We start from the raw sequence: 15,931 nt of genomic DNA, 5'->3' as shown, positions 1-15,931 counted from the left end.
AAAGAATTAGAGTCAAATAAAAGTGCTCACAATCAAAAACAAGCTTTAAAATATATATTAATATCTAAAACTGTGGTTTTATTTAATTGCACTATTTAGCTACATATTAGTTTTTGCAGTGTTGAAAATAGGAGAGCACTTTCTACTTTTGTTCCTTATTATTTAGCAATACTCCTCCTAGTAAAGCTTTTTGAAAGATTATTACTGGATTTCTTCTTCAGTAGCAAACAGCCAACTTCCAAACATATAAACTAAGATGGGAAATGTCGAGGAAGAAATATGTATAAGAGGGATGGAGCTTTGTATGTAGTTCAGCAAGGTTTGTATCAGGATAGTTTTGCATTTCTACTTGGACAATCAACTTTTTCTGTGTCACTCTCTTTATTTTTTCTTTCTGGTGGTTGAGTGTGTCCAGCCTGAGTTCATGTTCTTTATTTTAATGATTTTGTAAACTCTACTAATAAACTAATTTATATCATGTTCTTAATTCACAGATAACATAGATAATAATGCTAGAAAATCCTAAATTACTTCCTCTCCCCTAAGTAAAATTCTTGTAATAAATAAAAAAGCAAAATGTCAAAGACTACACTTTTCAATATACTAATTTTAGCATTTTCTTCCCATTATTATGATATAAAATATCAGTTCAATGAATGTATTTTGGAGTTTAATTTTTTATTATGATTATACTTATCTAGACTGATCCTTTATTAAACCGTTTATATAATTCCCATGGCTAATATATGTGTAGTTAAGATATATAAGAATGTTGGAAGAATGAATGAGTAGATAAAATAATAAAAATCAGTGCCTTAAGTTTTACAAATGTATCTTTTAATTTTTTATATTTTGAACTTAGGAAATTGATTCTGGGTTACTACTTACAAATTATGTAGCATAGGCCCATTTCCTAGAAGAGAATAATCTTAAAGGAGTTGACCTGTACTATGCCCTATTATGGATAAATAGTTGCACATCCTCTATATCATAGAAAATCATGTGCTTGTCTTAAGATGGTTATTATCATGAAAGCATAGAATTTGTCTGATGAGAAAGATGAATAAGATAGAAATATATAGATATAAGTCAAGCTATTGATACTTTTAGACTTGAACCAAGCAACTAAATGATTAGAATAATCTATATTACTTATTTAAGTGTGAAATTGAATAGTAAAAGAACAATAAACTAAGAGTAAAGAGAACTTATTTCTATTGGTTTTGTTTGTGCAAAAACTTTTTAGTTTAATGTAATTGAAGTTGTCCATTTTGCCTTTCATAATATTCTCTAGTTCTTCTGTGGTCATAAATTCTTCCCTTCTCCAAAGATCTGATAGGTAAATTATCCCTTGTTTTCCTAATTTGTTTATGGTATCATCCTTTATGCCCAAAACATGTATCCATTTTAAGTATATTTGGTATGGGCTGTGAGATGTATCTTTGCTGAGTTTTTGACATATTATTTTTCCAGTTTTCCTATTATTATTATTATTATTATTATTATTATTGTTTTGTCAAATAGTGAGTTCTTATCCCAGAATCTGGAGTTTGGGAGTTTGTCAAATACTAAATTGCTGTAGATTTTTCTTATTGTGATATGTGTACCTAATCTATTCCACTGATTCACCAAACAAATCCACAAAACCCCAAATGGTTTTGATGACTGCTGCTTTATAATATAGTTTTAGGTTTGGTATTGCTAAGCTACTGTTCTTTGTATTTGTTTTTTCATGAATTTCTCTGATATTTTTGACCTTTTATTCTTCCAGATCCATTTTATTATTAGTTTTTCTAATTCTATAAAATAATGTTTTGGTAGTTTTCTTGGTATGACCCTAACAAGTAGACCAGTTTAGGCAGAATTGTCATTTTTATTATATTAGCTTGGCCTAGCCATGAATTGATATTTTTCCAATTGTCTAGATCTGATTTTAATTGTGTGAGAAATGTTTTGTAATTGTTGTATATAGTTGTTGTGTTTTCTTGGCAGATAAGCTTCCAAGTACTTTATTTTGTCTACAGTAGTTTTAAATGGGATTTCTCTTTCTATCTATTGTTAATGGACTTTGTCAGTAACACATAGAATGCTAACAATTTATGTGGGTTTATTTTATATTCCACAACTTTATTAAAGCTGTGAATTGTTTCCAGTAGATTATTTAGGATTCTCTAAGTATATTACCATAGCATCTGCAAAGAGTGATCTTTTATTTCCTCATTGCCTAATCTAATTCCTTTAATTTCTTTTTTTTTCCTTATCACTAAATTTAACATTTCTAATACAATGTTTAATAATAGTGGTGATAATGGGCATCCTTATTTCCCCCCTGATCTTATCCAGCCTTTTTCCATTTCTAATGCTTGCTGTAGGTTTTAGATAGATTCTGCTTATTATTTTAAGGAAAACTCCCTTTGTTCCTATGCTCTTTAGTGTTTTTAATTGGAATGGGTGCTGTATTTTGTCAAAAGCTTTTTCTGTATCTATTGAGATTATCATATAATTTTTATTGGTTTTGTTATTGATATGGTTGATTTTGACAAGTGTTTTCCTGATATTAAACCAAGCCTGCATTCCTGATATAAATTCCACTTGGCCATAGTATATTGCATTGATCTATAAGTTGTTTTAATCTCTTTGCTAATATTTTATTTAATTTTTTTGCATCAATATTCATTAAGGAGATTGGTTTGTAATTTCTTTATCTGTTTTGCTCCTTCCTGATTTAGGAATCAGTGCCATATTTGTCTCTTACAAAGGAATTTGGCAGGACTCTTTCTTTACGTATTTTCCCAGATAGTTTATATAGTATTGGAATTAATTGTTTTTCAAATTTTAGGGAGTTCATTGATGACTTGTTCAATTTTTTTTTTCCTAAAATGAAACTATTTGAGTATTTTATTTCCTCTTCTTGTAACCTGGGCCATTTATATTTTTGTAAATATCCATTTTGGTTAGATTGTTAGATTTTCTGTCATAGAGTATGGTAGAGTATCTCCCAATTATTGCTTTAATTTCTTTTTTCATTGGTGGTAAATTCCCCTCTTTCATTTTTGTTTCTGGTGATTTTTTTTTTTTAACTTTCATTTTTCTGATCAAATTAACCAAAAGTTTATCTGTTTTATTAGTTTTTTCATAAAAACAACTCTTAGTTTTGTTAATTGGTTCTCTAGTTATTTTAGTTTCTATTTTATTAATCTCTCCTTTGAGTTCTGAATTTTAAAATTGCTATTTAATTGGAAATTTTAAATTTTTTTTTTCTAAACTTTTAAAGTTGCATGTCTCATTCATTGATCTCCTTTTTCTCTATTTTATTTATTTAACTATTTAGAAATATAAAATTTTCCCTCAGAACTGCTTTGATTGCATCCCTTAGGTTTTGGTATATTGTCTCATTATTATTATTTTCTTGGAAGAAATGATGATTGTTTTTGGTGATTTATTGTTTTACCTATTTATTCTTTAAAATTAGATTATTTAATTTCCAATTGGTTTTTAGTCTCTCATTTGCTGGTCCTTTGTTGAATATAATTTTGATTGCATTATGCTCTTAAGCAGAAGTATTTATTATTGCTACCTTTTTGCTTTTGATTGTGAGGTTTTTATGCCCTAAAATACATGATCCATTTTTGTGTAGGTGCCATGTTCTGCCAAGAAAAAAAGTGTATTCCTTTCTATCTGTATGCAATTTTCTTCTATCATATCTTGGTTTTCTAGGATCTTATTAATCTCCATAGTTTCTTTCATGTTTATTTTGTGGTTAGATTTGTCTGATTCTGAGAGGAGAAGTTTAAGTTTTGTTGTCTTCATGTAATTGGCTTAAAATCTTCTCTAGAAATTTCCTTACTCTACTTTGGTTCATACACATTTAGTATTGTTACTACTTCATTATATATGGTGCTCTTTATCAATATGTACTTTCCTTCATCTCTTTTATAAGATCTTTTTTACTTTTGCTTTATCTGAGATCAGAATTCCTATCCCTGCTTTTTTTTTTTTTTTTGTTGTTATTGTTACTTTAGCTGAAGCATAATGAATTGTATTTCAACTTTTTACCTTTATTCTGTATGTGTCTCTCTTGGTCATGTGTTTCTTGTAAATAACACATTGTAGGATTCTGTTTTTTAATCCACTCTGTTATTTGCTTCCGATTTATGGGAAAGTTCATCCCATTCACATTAACAGTTAGGATTATCAGTTCTGTATTTCCCTCCATCTTAATTTCTCCCTTGTATGTTCTTTTGTTCTCTCTTTTCTCCTTGTTCTTACACAGACTAATGCAGAGAAAATTAGAAGGAAAGCAATAAACTGGGAAAACATTTTTACAGTCAAAGGTTCTTATAAAGGCTTCTTTTCCAAAATATACAGAGAATTGACTCTACTTTATAAGAAATCAAGCCATTTTGCAATTGATAAATGGTCAAAGGATATGAACAAATAATTTTCAGATGATGAAATTAAAACTATCTTGGAAATAAAAAGCATAATGTTATTATTATTATTAATAATAATATAAAATATGTTTGGTGAAATGGGGAAAATATATTGAAGGAACCAATTTTATAAAAAAATAGGTTTGGTGAAATTCAAAGAGAACAATTCCTTAAGACAACTTAATTGGTGAAATGGGGAAAAAATTGCAACATACAAAGTAAATTCTTTAAAAGTATCTAAATTATACTGTAATATATTTAACATATATAAGACTGCTTGCCATATGGGGGAGGGGGTTGGGGGAGGAAGGGAAAAAATCTGAATAGAAGTAAGTGCAAGGGATAATGTTGTAAAAAATTACCCATGCATATGTACTGTCAAAAAATGTTATAATTATAAAATAAAATTAAAAAAAAAAAGTACTATTGGTAAAATGCAAAAGAAGATCAAAAATTTTTAAAAATTCATTTACTAAAAATTAGAATTGGACAAATGGAAGGGAGTGACTCAATGAGATATTAAAAGTCAGTCAAATAAAACCAAATAGAAGAAAAAATAGCAAAACAACAACAGAACCAAAAAAATTAAATTACCTCATTGGATAAACAAATGACCTTGAAAACAGATTCAGGAGAGACAATGTAAGAATTTTTAGAGTACTGGAAAACCATGATGAAAAAAAGATGTTACCCGACATATTTTTAAAAATGATCAAGGAAAACTCCCCTGATGTCCTTGAACCAGAGAATTTACTTATCATCTCCTGAAAGTAATCCCAAAATGTAATTGAAACAAATCTAAAATGAAAATTCATGTATATCAGAATACCAGAATTATCAGATAAAGGAGAAGGTACTGCAGTATCTTGTTAGAAACAAGTCATATATTGACAAACCCCAATCAGAATTACCTAGGACCTAGCAGCATGTATTTTAATAGATCAAAGGTCTTGGGATTTGATATTCTGCAGGGCTAAAGAGCTTGGACTACAGTCAGTAATCAACTACCCAGCAAAACTAAGCATTATCTTTCAGGAGAAACAATAAGACATTCAATTAAATAGGAAAACCAATTAGAAACTCCCAATTAAATATTAAATTTGAAAAATCTGAAAATAAAAGGAGAGATTAATAAATTTTAAATTAAGAAAACTGTTGAACTGATAAACAAAAGTAAGAATTGTTTTTTGTTAAGATTCTTGCAGATGTTATGGGCCAGAACTTGAGACAAGGTAATGTGCTTAGGTCACACCTTTAAAGGACTTAACAACTTTAAAGGAGTTGGCTCATTGGTTCTGTAAGGAGTTCCTACAAGCCTATAGAGTACCCCAAGCCCATTCACTGGAAGGATATAAGAGGAGCCAACATTGAGTGGGGAAGGTGGTCTGGAGTTAGAGAACTTCGGGGACGCTTGAGGAAATTCAGAATGAGGATTCAGTGGATTTGCAAGTCCAGCAGATTCACAAGTCTAAAGGAAAAGTCTGCTCATGGATTTCCGGGAGATTCACATCTAGGATTGAATTCTGGGAAACCCACAATCCCACACTCTTGGGGGCAGAGTCTGATTCATTCCCATGTCTACCTTTGTGCTGGCTGGAGACTTTGGATTCAGAGGGAGCTAGAGACTGAAGCTGACTGGAGACATTCTGACAGGAAAAGATTCAAGACTTTGAAGGACACAATATAGGATGTGGACTTTAACTCCTGGCTGCATTTTGGAATTGTTGAACTGAAACTAAAACTAAGGCTGGCTCCAGAAGCTCCTCAAGAGATCTGCCTTCAGAGAATGATTATAATCTAGAAAGAAGAGAGCACTATAGATTTTATTGGGAAAAAAGAAATGGAATAAACTATTAATTTGATTAGAAAAAGAAAATAAGAAAATCACATTGACAGTATCAAAAAAAAAAAAAAAAAAAAAAAGAAAAGGGTAAACTTACCACCAAGGAAAAGGAAATTAAAGTAGTAATTTGTAGTTATTATTGCCCATTTGTATCCCCATAATCTTGTATTCTAAGTGAGACGAAAGAATCCTTATAAAATATAGATTGCCCACATTACCAAGGCAAAATAAATTAGGTAATTAGTTCCATTTTAGAAAAGGAAATTGAACAAGCTACTAATGAACTCCCTAAGAAAACAATCTCCATGGGCAGGTGGATTTACAAGTGAATTCTACCAAACATTTAAGTAACAATTCCAACACTATACAAAATAATTGGAAAAATAGGGGAATTAGGAATCCTACAAAATTCCTTTTATGACACAAATATGGTGCTTTATATCCAAACCCGAAAGGACCAAAACAAAATTATAGACCAATTTTTCCAATAAATATTGATGCAAAAATCTTTATTAAATTTTGTGCAAGTTATTACAGCAACTTATCATCAAGAAAATACACAATAACCAAGTAGAATTTATGTCAGGAATGCTAATGGGAAGACTGAATGAATATAATAAAAATGACAATTACTACCTAAATTATTCTACTTATTTAGTGCAATACCAATCTAGTCCTAAGAAATTATTTTGCAGATCTAGAAAAAATAATGACAAAGTTCATCTGGAAGAACATAATGTCTAGAATTTCAAGAGGAAAAAAAAATGCCAGTTAAGGTGGCCTAGTTGTTGCAGACCTAAATCTATAGTATAAAGCAGTGGTCATCAAAACCATTTCATATTGGCTAAGAAATAGAGTAGTGGATTAAGTGCTATAGGTTAGGTTATTATGATATAATACTCAATGACTATTGTGATAATCTAATGTTTTGATTAACCTAAAGACTCTAGTTTCTGGAGTAAGGATGTAGTATTTGACAAAAATTGGTGGGAAAATTGGAAAATAGAATGGCAGAAACTAGACATTTCATCAGCAACAAACATTTTATACCAAGATAAGTTCCAAATGAGTTTATGTTTTAGATAGAGAGAGTGATACAATTTGGAGAATAAGTGATAATCTATTTTTCAGATGTATGAGAAGGAAGGAAGGAAGGAATTTATGGCCAAAGAGAATTATGAAGTGTAAAATGAATAATGTTGATTATATGAAATTAAAAAGATTGTATCCAAACAAAACCAATACAACCAGGATTAGAAAGAAAGCAGAAAATTGGGGTGGGGGGGATGGAATTACATCAAAGATTCTTGATAAAAGCCTCATTTTTGAAATATATAGAAAATTGATTCAAATTTATAAGAATATAATTCTTTCCTTATTTGAGAAATGGTCAATGGGTGTGTACAGACAATTTTTGGATAAAGTAATTAAAGCCATTTCTAGTTAAATGAAAAAATGCTATAAATCACTATTGATTAGAGAAATGTTAATTAAGACAACTCTGATGTACCACTTTATACCTCTTAGATTGACTAAGTTGACAGGAAAAGATGATAAATGTTGGAGGGTATTGTTGGTGAAGTGGTGAAGGGATCCACCTACTGTGGAGAGAGATTTGAAAGTACGCCCAAAGGGCTATCAAACTGTGTTTAACTGTTTGACCTAGCAGTGTCTCTACGGGTCCTGTATCCCAAAACAATCATAAAAAAGGGGAAATGTCCCATATGTATAAAAATGTTTGTAGTAGCTCTTTTTGTAGTGGTAAGGAACTGGAAACCTAATATGTGCCTATCAGGAATTGCTTAAATAAGTTATGAATGTAATGGAATATTATTGTTCTGTAAGAAATCATGAACAGAATGTTTTCAGAAGGGCCTAGAGAAACTTATATGAACTGATGCTAAATGAAGTGAGTATACCAAGAGATCATTGAACATAGCAACACGATTATGCAATGATGATTTATAATGGATATAATTCTTTTTAACAGTGAGGTGATTCAGGATAATTAATAGATTTGTAGAGAGTCATTTATATCCAGAAAGAGGATTGTTGGAACTGAATGTGGATCACAACATAGTACTTTCACCATTGTTGGTTTTTTTGTGTTGTTGGCGGCTTGCTTGCTTTTTTTTTTCTTTTTCTTTTTCCTTTTTGAATCTGATTTTTCTTGTGTAGCAAGATATTTAGAAGAACTATGTATGTTTATCCTATATTGCTTGCTGTCTAGGGGAGGGGAGAGAAAAGAGGAAGGGAAAAAATTGCAACGGTGAAAATTGAAACCTATTTTTACATGTATTTTGAAAAAAAAACGCATAGGCATTTTAAAATAGAAAAGTAGTTTCTTCAAACTTTTTACTTTACCTTCTAGTTCTATTAGGGCTGGGGAATTTTATTCATGATTTCTTGAAATATGCATCTAGAATCCTTTTTTGGTCTTTGCTTTGCTATAGTTTAATGTTTTATAAATTTTTTTCATTCTATTTTGGTCTTTTTTCCTAGTCAGCTTACTTTTGTATGAGATAATTTATATCTTCTTTTATTTTAAATCTCAAGGCCTAAGCTTAAAATCTTTGGGTTTCCCTCCCTCCCTCCCTCCCTCCCTCCCTCCCTCCCTCCCTCCCTCCCTCCCTCCCTTCCTCCCTCCCTCCCTCCCTCCCTCCCTTCCTCCCTCCCTCCCTCCCTCCCTCCCTCCCTCCCTCCCTCCCTCCCTCCCTCCCTCCCTCCCTCCCTTCCTTCCTTCCTTCCTTCCTTCCTTCCTTCCTTCCTTCCTTCCTTCCTTCCTTCCTTCCTTCCTTCCTTCCTTCCTTCCTTCCTTCCTTCCTTCCTTCCTTCCTTCCTTCCTTCCTTCCTTCCTTTTGTAGCCACTTTGAAGTTTTCACAGGGCTTCATTGGTCGTTGTTGCCCTGCAATAAGTTTCCTGGTCACCAGGTGAGCTGGTGCTTTTCAGATTTCTTTGAAATCATTATTGGTGAAAGCTGGGTTATTCTAATTCTTCTTGCTCCACCATCTTCTAAGATTTCTTCTACTGTCTTTTCCACTTTACCTCTTTAGCTTATGAACTAAAGTAATTCTTTTTCTTTTTTTTTTCCCCAGATCCGAGGAGGAAAGCTCATGATCACATATACACGTAAAAGTGATGCTGGAAAATATGTTTGTGTTGGAACAAATATGGTGGGAGAAAGAGAGAGTGAAGTAGCAGAGCTAACTGTTTTAGGTAAATAACTTTTTAATTTAAATGTATTTTCTTCTTTATTTCTTCTTTAAGGTTTATAAGAATGATTGAATTTGACATCAAAGATGTTTTCTTACACTTATAGCTTTATGTTCCATAGATAGATAGTATAGCCAAACTTATTCAACTAAATTACTGTCGGTGTCACTGTCAGAACTATTAATAATTGAATTGCTAGAGATACTAACAGACATTTCCAATATTAAGTAATAGTATGCAAGAAAAATGGCTAGTTTATCTAGTATATTGATTTTTGTACAAAACCAAGAATTTGATTTTAGTTTTTAGAACATTAATATCTCAAAACTTGGTGATTTTATATATGGAAAATAACTAGGATACATGAATTAAATGGTAAAACTTCTGATTGGTTGAGAATTGTCATTGAGCCTATTTATTAGCTCATTTAAGGATCTTTAGCTCTCTCTGATTTTGCCCCTTTTTAGAATAAAAATTTTGAACACTGTAATTTCCCAGCACCATTCTTCAAAACAGTAGAATCCTCTTTTGTTACAAGGAAGGTACAATTGAGACAATGCTGGTAAGCATATTGCTAATTTCTGAGAGAATATACATTATTCCTAAGCATTATTCTGCCAATTCTCTGTGGAAAAAAGAAGGTAACCATTTATCATTTCCCTGATATTAAGATTATTCAGTGCATTTATTTAAGTTCTGAACTTTATTATTTCTCTGCACACAATAAAATAGATACTATAAATTGATTTTGGTTTATAAGTGCAAGAAGCCATTAGAGACAGGTGTACTTATAGAAAAGATGTGACACCTGTCATAGTGATGGGTCTGAGGGGATCGTTGTTAACAACCACTTCATATAGGGTATGATATTTCTTTATGTTTCAAAAGCTCTTCAGACCAAAACTATATTAAGATACAATATACTTGATGTTGCTAACAATAACAATAATAATTTGGACTTATTTAATGCTTGATGACAAAATGATTTTCCTGCGTCAAAATTTGAAGCTCAAAATAATTCTTTGAGGCCTTCAGTTGTTTGCATTTTATAGAAGAACCTGGATCTTAGAGAAATTAAATGATTTGCCCAAATCAACAAAGTTAGCAAGTGTTTGAGGAAGTAGTCAAACTTAGGTCTTCCTGATACAGTCCAATTTGCTATTTATTGTTCTATACAACCTCATGGTATATCAAGAAAATGTCTATCTGAGTAAGTATTATTACACAGTAGATCGGAGGTGTCAAACTCTACAGAGGCAGATAAAAACATAATTGGGCAATGTTTAACTAAATAAATACAAATAGAATACCATACAGATAATTCTCATTTCAGGTATCTTCAGTCAATATGCACCCCCAAAAGATCTAGTTCTATTGAGTTTGATGCCTCTGCTATTAATAATGTCTAAGAATAGGTGATTAAAATATATTTTAATCTCTAAAGGAATAAGTTTCATCTATCTGGGAGGTTTATCCATATGAAGTTCCTTATTCCCTAATCATATATAAAATAACTTGCTATACGAGTGGCAGTTTTATCAATTTAATTTAGCTCCAGTTGAAATATTACATATATGAAACTAACAGTGCAGAAAATTCCAAGTACATTCTTCCTTGGAATTTTTAATCCGAAAAGATAAATATTTCATTTATTATTTTGTTTTATTAATTTAATATTTTTCTGTAAAAGTATGGCAAATGAGATATTACATGAAAAGTAGTTACACATTGTTATTTATGAGACTGCATTAATAACATGCCTTTTTTCCTCTTCAAAGAAGTTTCCATAAGTTATTTCTATTAATAATGCTTTACTATGAACTGGTTAATGACATACGATCACCCTGTAGCAGAGTATATGCAATTTATCAATATTAATAAATTGCCTTGAAGCAGATACCTCTCTAAATTGACAGGAAAAGGTAAAACAAAGACAGATATCTGAATAGCTTTGCTGTTTTAAGAAATAGTAAAGATTTCTATAAGGCATTCAACTGATCAGATTGATAGGTTACTCGACCTCCTTTGTCTTTATAAATTCAACATTGGTCCTATTGTGAATCTAGATATTTGTTAGGGCCATTGTCATGAAATCTGTGAAAATTGATTACGAAAAATCATTTAAAAAATCATAAAAACAAGAGGACTACATGTAAAACTCCAAATTTATAATGTACAACTTGCTATTCATTTTAAATATATAATAAAATTATCATGTCACTTTCTTTTTTTCTTTTCTCCCCTCTCTAGGCTTGGCTACTATTAGACACAATTATAATTCGGTGTAAAATCATTATATACAACTTTTTTCCTTTAAATTATTTATTTATTTAATATATATTTTTTTTGTATGCATGTTAATATATGTATACATATATACACATTACACTATAGTATTTAATTTTAGTTAATATTTGCGACTAATATTATATTCATGTTAGTTTTCTAGTATTTTATTTACCTTTTTAAATTCTTTCCTTTATTTTGTAGTTTGATTTATCTAGTTCTGAGAGAGCAAGATTGAGATGTCCCACTACTGTAGTTTTGCTGTCTATTTCTTTTTGCAACTCTCTTAACTTCTCCTTTAGGAATTTAGATATTTAGATGCTACACCACTTGGTGCATAAATGTTTAATATTGATATTGCTTCATTATCTATGGTAGCCTTTAGCAAGATATAGTTTCCTTTCTTCTGTCTTTTAATGAAATCAATTTTTGTTTTTGCTTGATCTGAGATGAGGATGGCTACCTTTTTTTTTTTTTTTCCCCCAATTTTCATCTGATGCATAATAGATTCTACTCCAGCCTTTTACCTTTACTTTGTATGTGTCACTCTGTTTTAAATGTGTTTCTTGGAAAAAAACATATTGTAGGATTCTGGCTTTTGTGCTATCTATTTACATTTTATGGAGAATTCACCCCATTGATATTTACAGTATAAACTACTAAGTGTGTATTTCCTGCCATCTTAATTAAGCCCAAATTATACTTTTCTCTTTCCTTTTCCTCTTCCCCTTCTTACCATTTTTTTTTATTTATGAGCACTACTTTCTTCAAGCTGTCTTCCCTCTTTAAAGACCCCCCCCCTTTCTTATACCTTTTCCCTACCATTTCTGTTTTCCCCTATGTTTAGCTTACTCCTTCTCTTTTTCCTTTTCCCCTTTTACTTTTCTATAAGATGAGAGATGTTTCTCGGTGAAAACAAATATATGTAATATTCTTTTTTTGAGCCAAATCTGATGAATGTAAGATTCACACAATAATCGTCACCCTCCGTTCTTTCCCTCAATTTTAATATGTTTTCTTTGTCTCTCTCTGGGACGTAATTGTATCATTTTATCTCAACTTTCCCCCTTTTTTTCTATTCCATTCCCCTTTCCCTTTCTAGTTTCTTTTTTTATAACAGTAAAATCAGATTATACATTTATAATAGTAAAATCAGATTATACATGTATTCATGTGTTCTCAATGTATAACATACAGTCCTCCAAGAGTTTTTTTTTTTTTCTTTTTACCTTTTTATGCTTCTCCAGTTCTATATTTGAAGGTCAGCTTTTATGTTTAGCTCTCATCTTTTCATCAAAAATACATGAAATTCAGCAGTTTCATTGAATGTCCATCTTCTTCCCTGAAAGAAAATGCTCAGTTTAACAGGGTAATTTATTCTTGGCTGCATTCCAAGATCTTTCATCCTTTAAAGTGGAAGCTGTTAGGTCCTCAGTAATTCTTATTGTTGCTTCTCAGTGTCTGAATTATTTCTTTCTGGATGGTTGTAATATTTTTTCCTTGGTCTGAGAGCTCTCAAATTTAGCCACTCTTTACCTTGGTGTTTTAATTTAGGTATCTTTCAGAAGACATTCAATGAATTCTTTTTTTTTTTTTTTAAATAATAATAATAGTTTTAATTTACCAAATATTTGCATGGGTAATTTTACAACATGGTCAATTGCCAAAACTTTTTTTTTCCAATTTTTCCTCTCCTTCCTCCCCTCTCCCCCAGATGGCAGGTCGACCAATACATGTTAAATATGTTGAGTATAAATTAAATACAATATATGTATACATGACCAAAAAGTTGTTTTGCTGAACAAAAAGAATTGGACTTTAAAAAGTGTACATTTAGCCTGTGAAGGAAATCCAAAATGCAGGCAGACAAAATTAGAGGGATTGGAAATTCTACGTATTGGTTCATAGTCATCTCCCAGAGTTCTTTTACTGGGTGTAGCTGGTTCAATTCATTACTGCTCTATTGGAACTTATTTGGTTCATCTCATTGTTGGAGAGGGCCACGTTCATCAAAATTGATCATCATACAATATTGTTGTTGAAGTATATAATGATCTCCTAGTCCTGCTCATTTCACTCAGTATCAGTTCATGTAAGTCTCTCCAGGCCTTTCTGAAATCATCCTGTTGGTCATTTCTTACAGAACAATAATATTCCATACTATTCATATACCACAATTTATTCAGCTAATCTCCAATTGATGGGCATCCATCAGTGAATTCTTTTAATGATCAATTCAGCTTTTGTATCTATGATATCTGGGTAGTTCTCTTTGAAGACTTCTTGAAAGATAGTGTCTGTGCTCTTTTTTTCATCATGTATTTCAAGGAGTTCAATGATCCTTAGATTGTGTCTCCTAGATCTATTTTCCAGGTTGGTTGTTTTCCCAATTAATTATTTTACCTTTTTTTTTTTTTTTTTGCTTGACTCTTTTTGTCTTATTGAATCATTCATTTCCATTTGTTTAATTCCAAATTTTAATGTGTTATTTTCTTCATTTACTTTGTATACTTCTCTTTGTATTTGTCCAGTTTAAGTTTAAAACGAGTTGTTTTGTTCTATGGAATTTTTTTTTCCATTTCACAAATTCTGTTTTTTAAGAAGTTATTTTCTTTTTCTGTTTCAAAAATTGTTTTTTTGGGAGTTGCTTTCTTTTTTCCATCTTATCAAATCTGGTTTTTTATATATATATACATATACATATACATATACATACATATATATATATACATATATATATATGTATATGTATATGTATATGTATATGTATATGTATATGTGTATATGTATATAACTTTTTATTGACAGAACATATGCCTGGATAATTTTTTACAACCTTATCCCTTGCACTCAGATCTGTTCCGACTTTTTCCTTCCCTTCCTCCACTTCCTCCCCTAGATGGCAAGCAGTGTTATACATGTTAAATATATTATAGTATATCCTAGATACAATATATGTGTGCAGAACGTACAGTTCTCTTGTTGCACAAGGAGCATTGCATTCAGAAGGTAAAAATAATCTGAGAAGAAAAACAAAAATGCAAAAAGTTTACACTCATTTCCAGTGTTTCTTTTCTGGGTATAGCTGATTCTGTCCATCATTGATCAATTGGAACTGAATTAGATCTTCTCTTTATTGAATATATCCACTTCCATCAGAATACATCCTCATATAGTATTGTTGTTGAAGTGTATAATCATCTCCTGGTTCTGCTCATTTCACTCAACATCAGTTGATGTAAGTCTCTCCAAGCCTCTCTGTATTCGTCCTGCTGATCATTTCTTACAAAACAATAATATCCATAACATTCATATGCCACAATTTACCCAACCATTCTCCAATTGATGGGCATTGATTTATTTTCCAGTTTCTAGCCACTAAAAAAGGGCTGCCACAAACATTTTAGCACATACAGGTCCCTTTCCCTTCTTTACTGTTTCTTTGGGATATAAGCCCAGTAGTAGCACTGCTGGATCAAAGGATATGCACAGTTTGATAACTTTTTGGGCATAATTCCAGATTGCTCTCCAGAGTGGTTGGATTCATTCACAACTCCACCAGAAATGCATCAATGTCCCAGTTTGCACATATCCCTTCCAACATTCATCATTATTTTTTCCTGTCATCTTAGCCAATCTGACAGGTGTGTATAGTATCTCAGAGTTGTCTTAAGTTGCATTTCTCTGATCAATAGTGATTTGTAACACTCATATGAGTGGAAATAGTTTCAGTTTCATTCTATGAACATTGTCTGTTTATATCCTTTGACCATTTATTAATTGGAGAATGGCTTGATTTCTTATACATTAGAGTCAATTCTCTATATATTTTGGATATGAGGCCTTTATCAGCATCTTTAACTGTAAAGATGTTTTCCCAGTTTGTTGCTTCCCTTCTGATGTTGTTTACATTAGTTTTGTTTGTACAAAGGCATTTTAATTTGATGTAATCAGAATTTTTTATTTTGTGATCAGTAATGATCTCTTGTTCTTCTTTGGTCATAAATTCCTTCGTCGTCCACAAGTCTGAGAAGTAAACTATCCTATCTTCCTCTAATTTATTTATGGTCTCGTTCTTTATGCCTAAATCATGGACCTATTTTGATCTTATCTCGGCATATGGTGTTAAGTGTGGGTCCATGCCTAATTTCTGCC

The 15,931-nt window shown here is 31.2% G+C and overlaps 1 protein-coding gene across 1 annotated transcript in view; it reads left to right on the top strand.

Moving 5' to 3' along the window:
- Positions 1-15,931, top strand: part of ROBO1 (roundabout guidance receptor 1) — a 582,961-nt gene that overhangs the window by 412,934 nt on the left and 154,096 nt on the right. Inside the window, exon 4 of the mRNA XM_074299785.1 lies at positions 9,373-9,493. Within this exon, the coding sequence (XP_074155886.1) occupies positions 9,373-9,493 (121 nt within the window). The remainder of the gene's footprint in view (positions 1-9,372; positions 9,494-15,931) is intronic.

This window comes from Sminthopsis crassicaudata, chromosome 3 (assembly GCF_048593235.1).
Source record: "Sminthopsis crassicaudata isolate SCR6 chromosome 3, ASM4859323v1, whole genome shotgun sequence".
NCBI lineage: Eukaryota > Metazoa > Chordata > Mammalia > Dasyuromorphia > Dasyuridae > Sminthopsis > Sminthopsis crassicaudata.
This window is presented reverse-complemented; position numbering and strand designations above follow the sequence as displayed.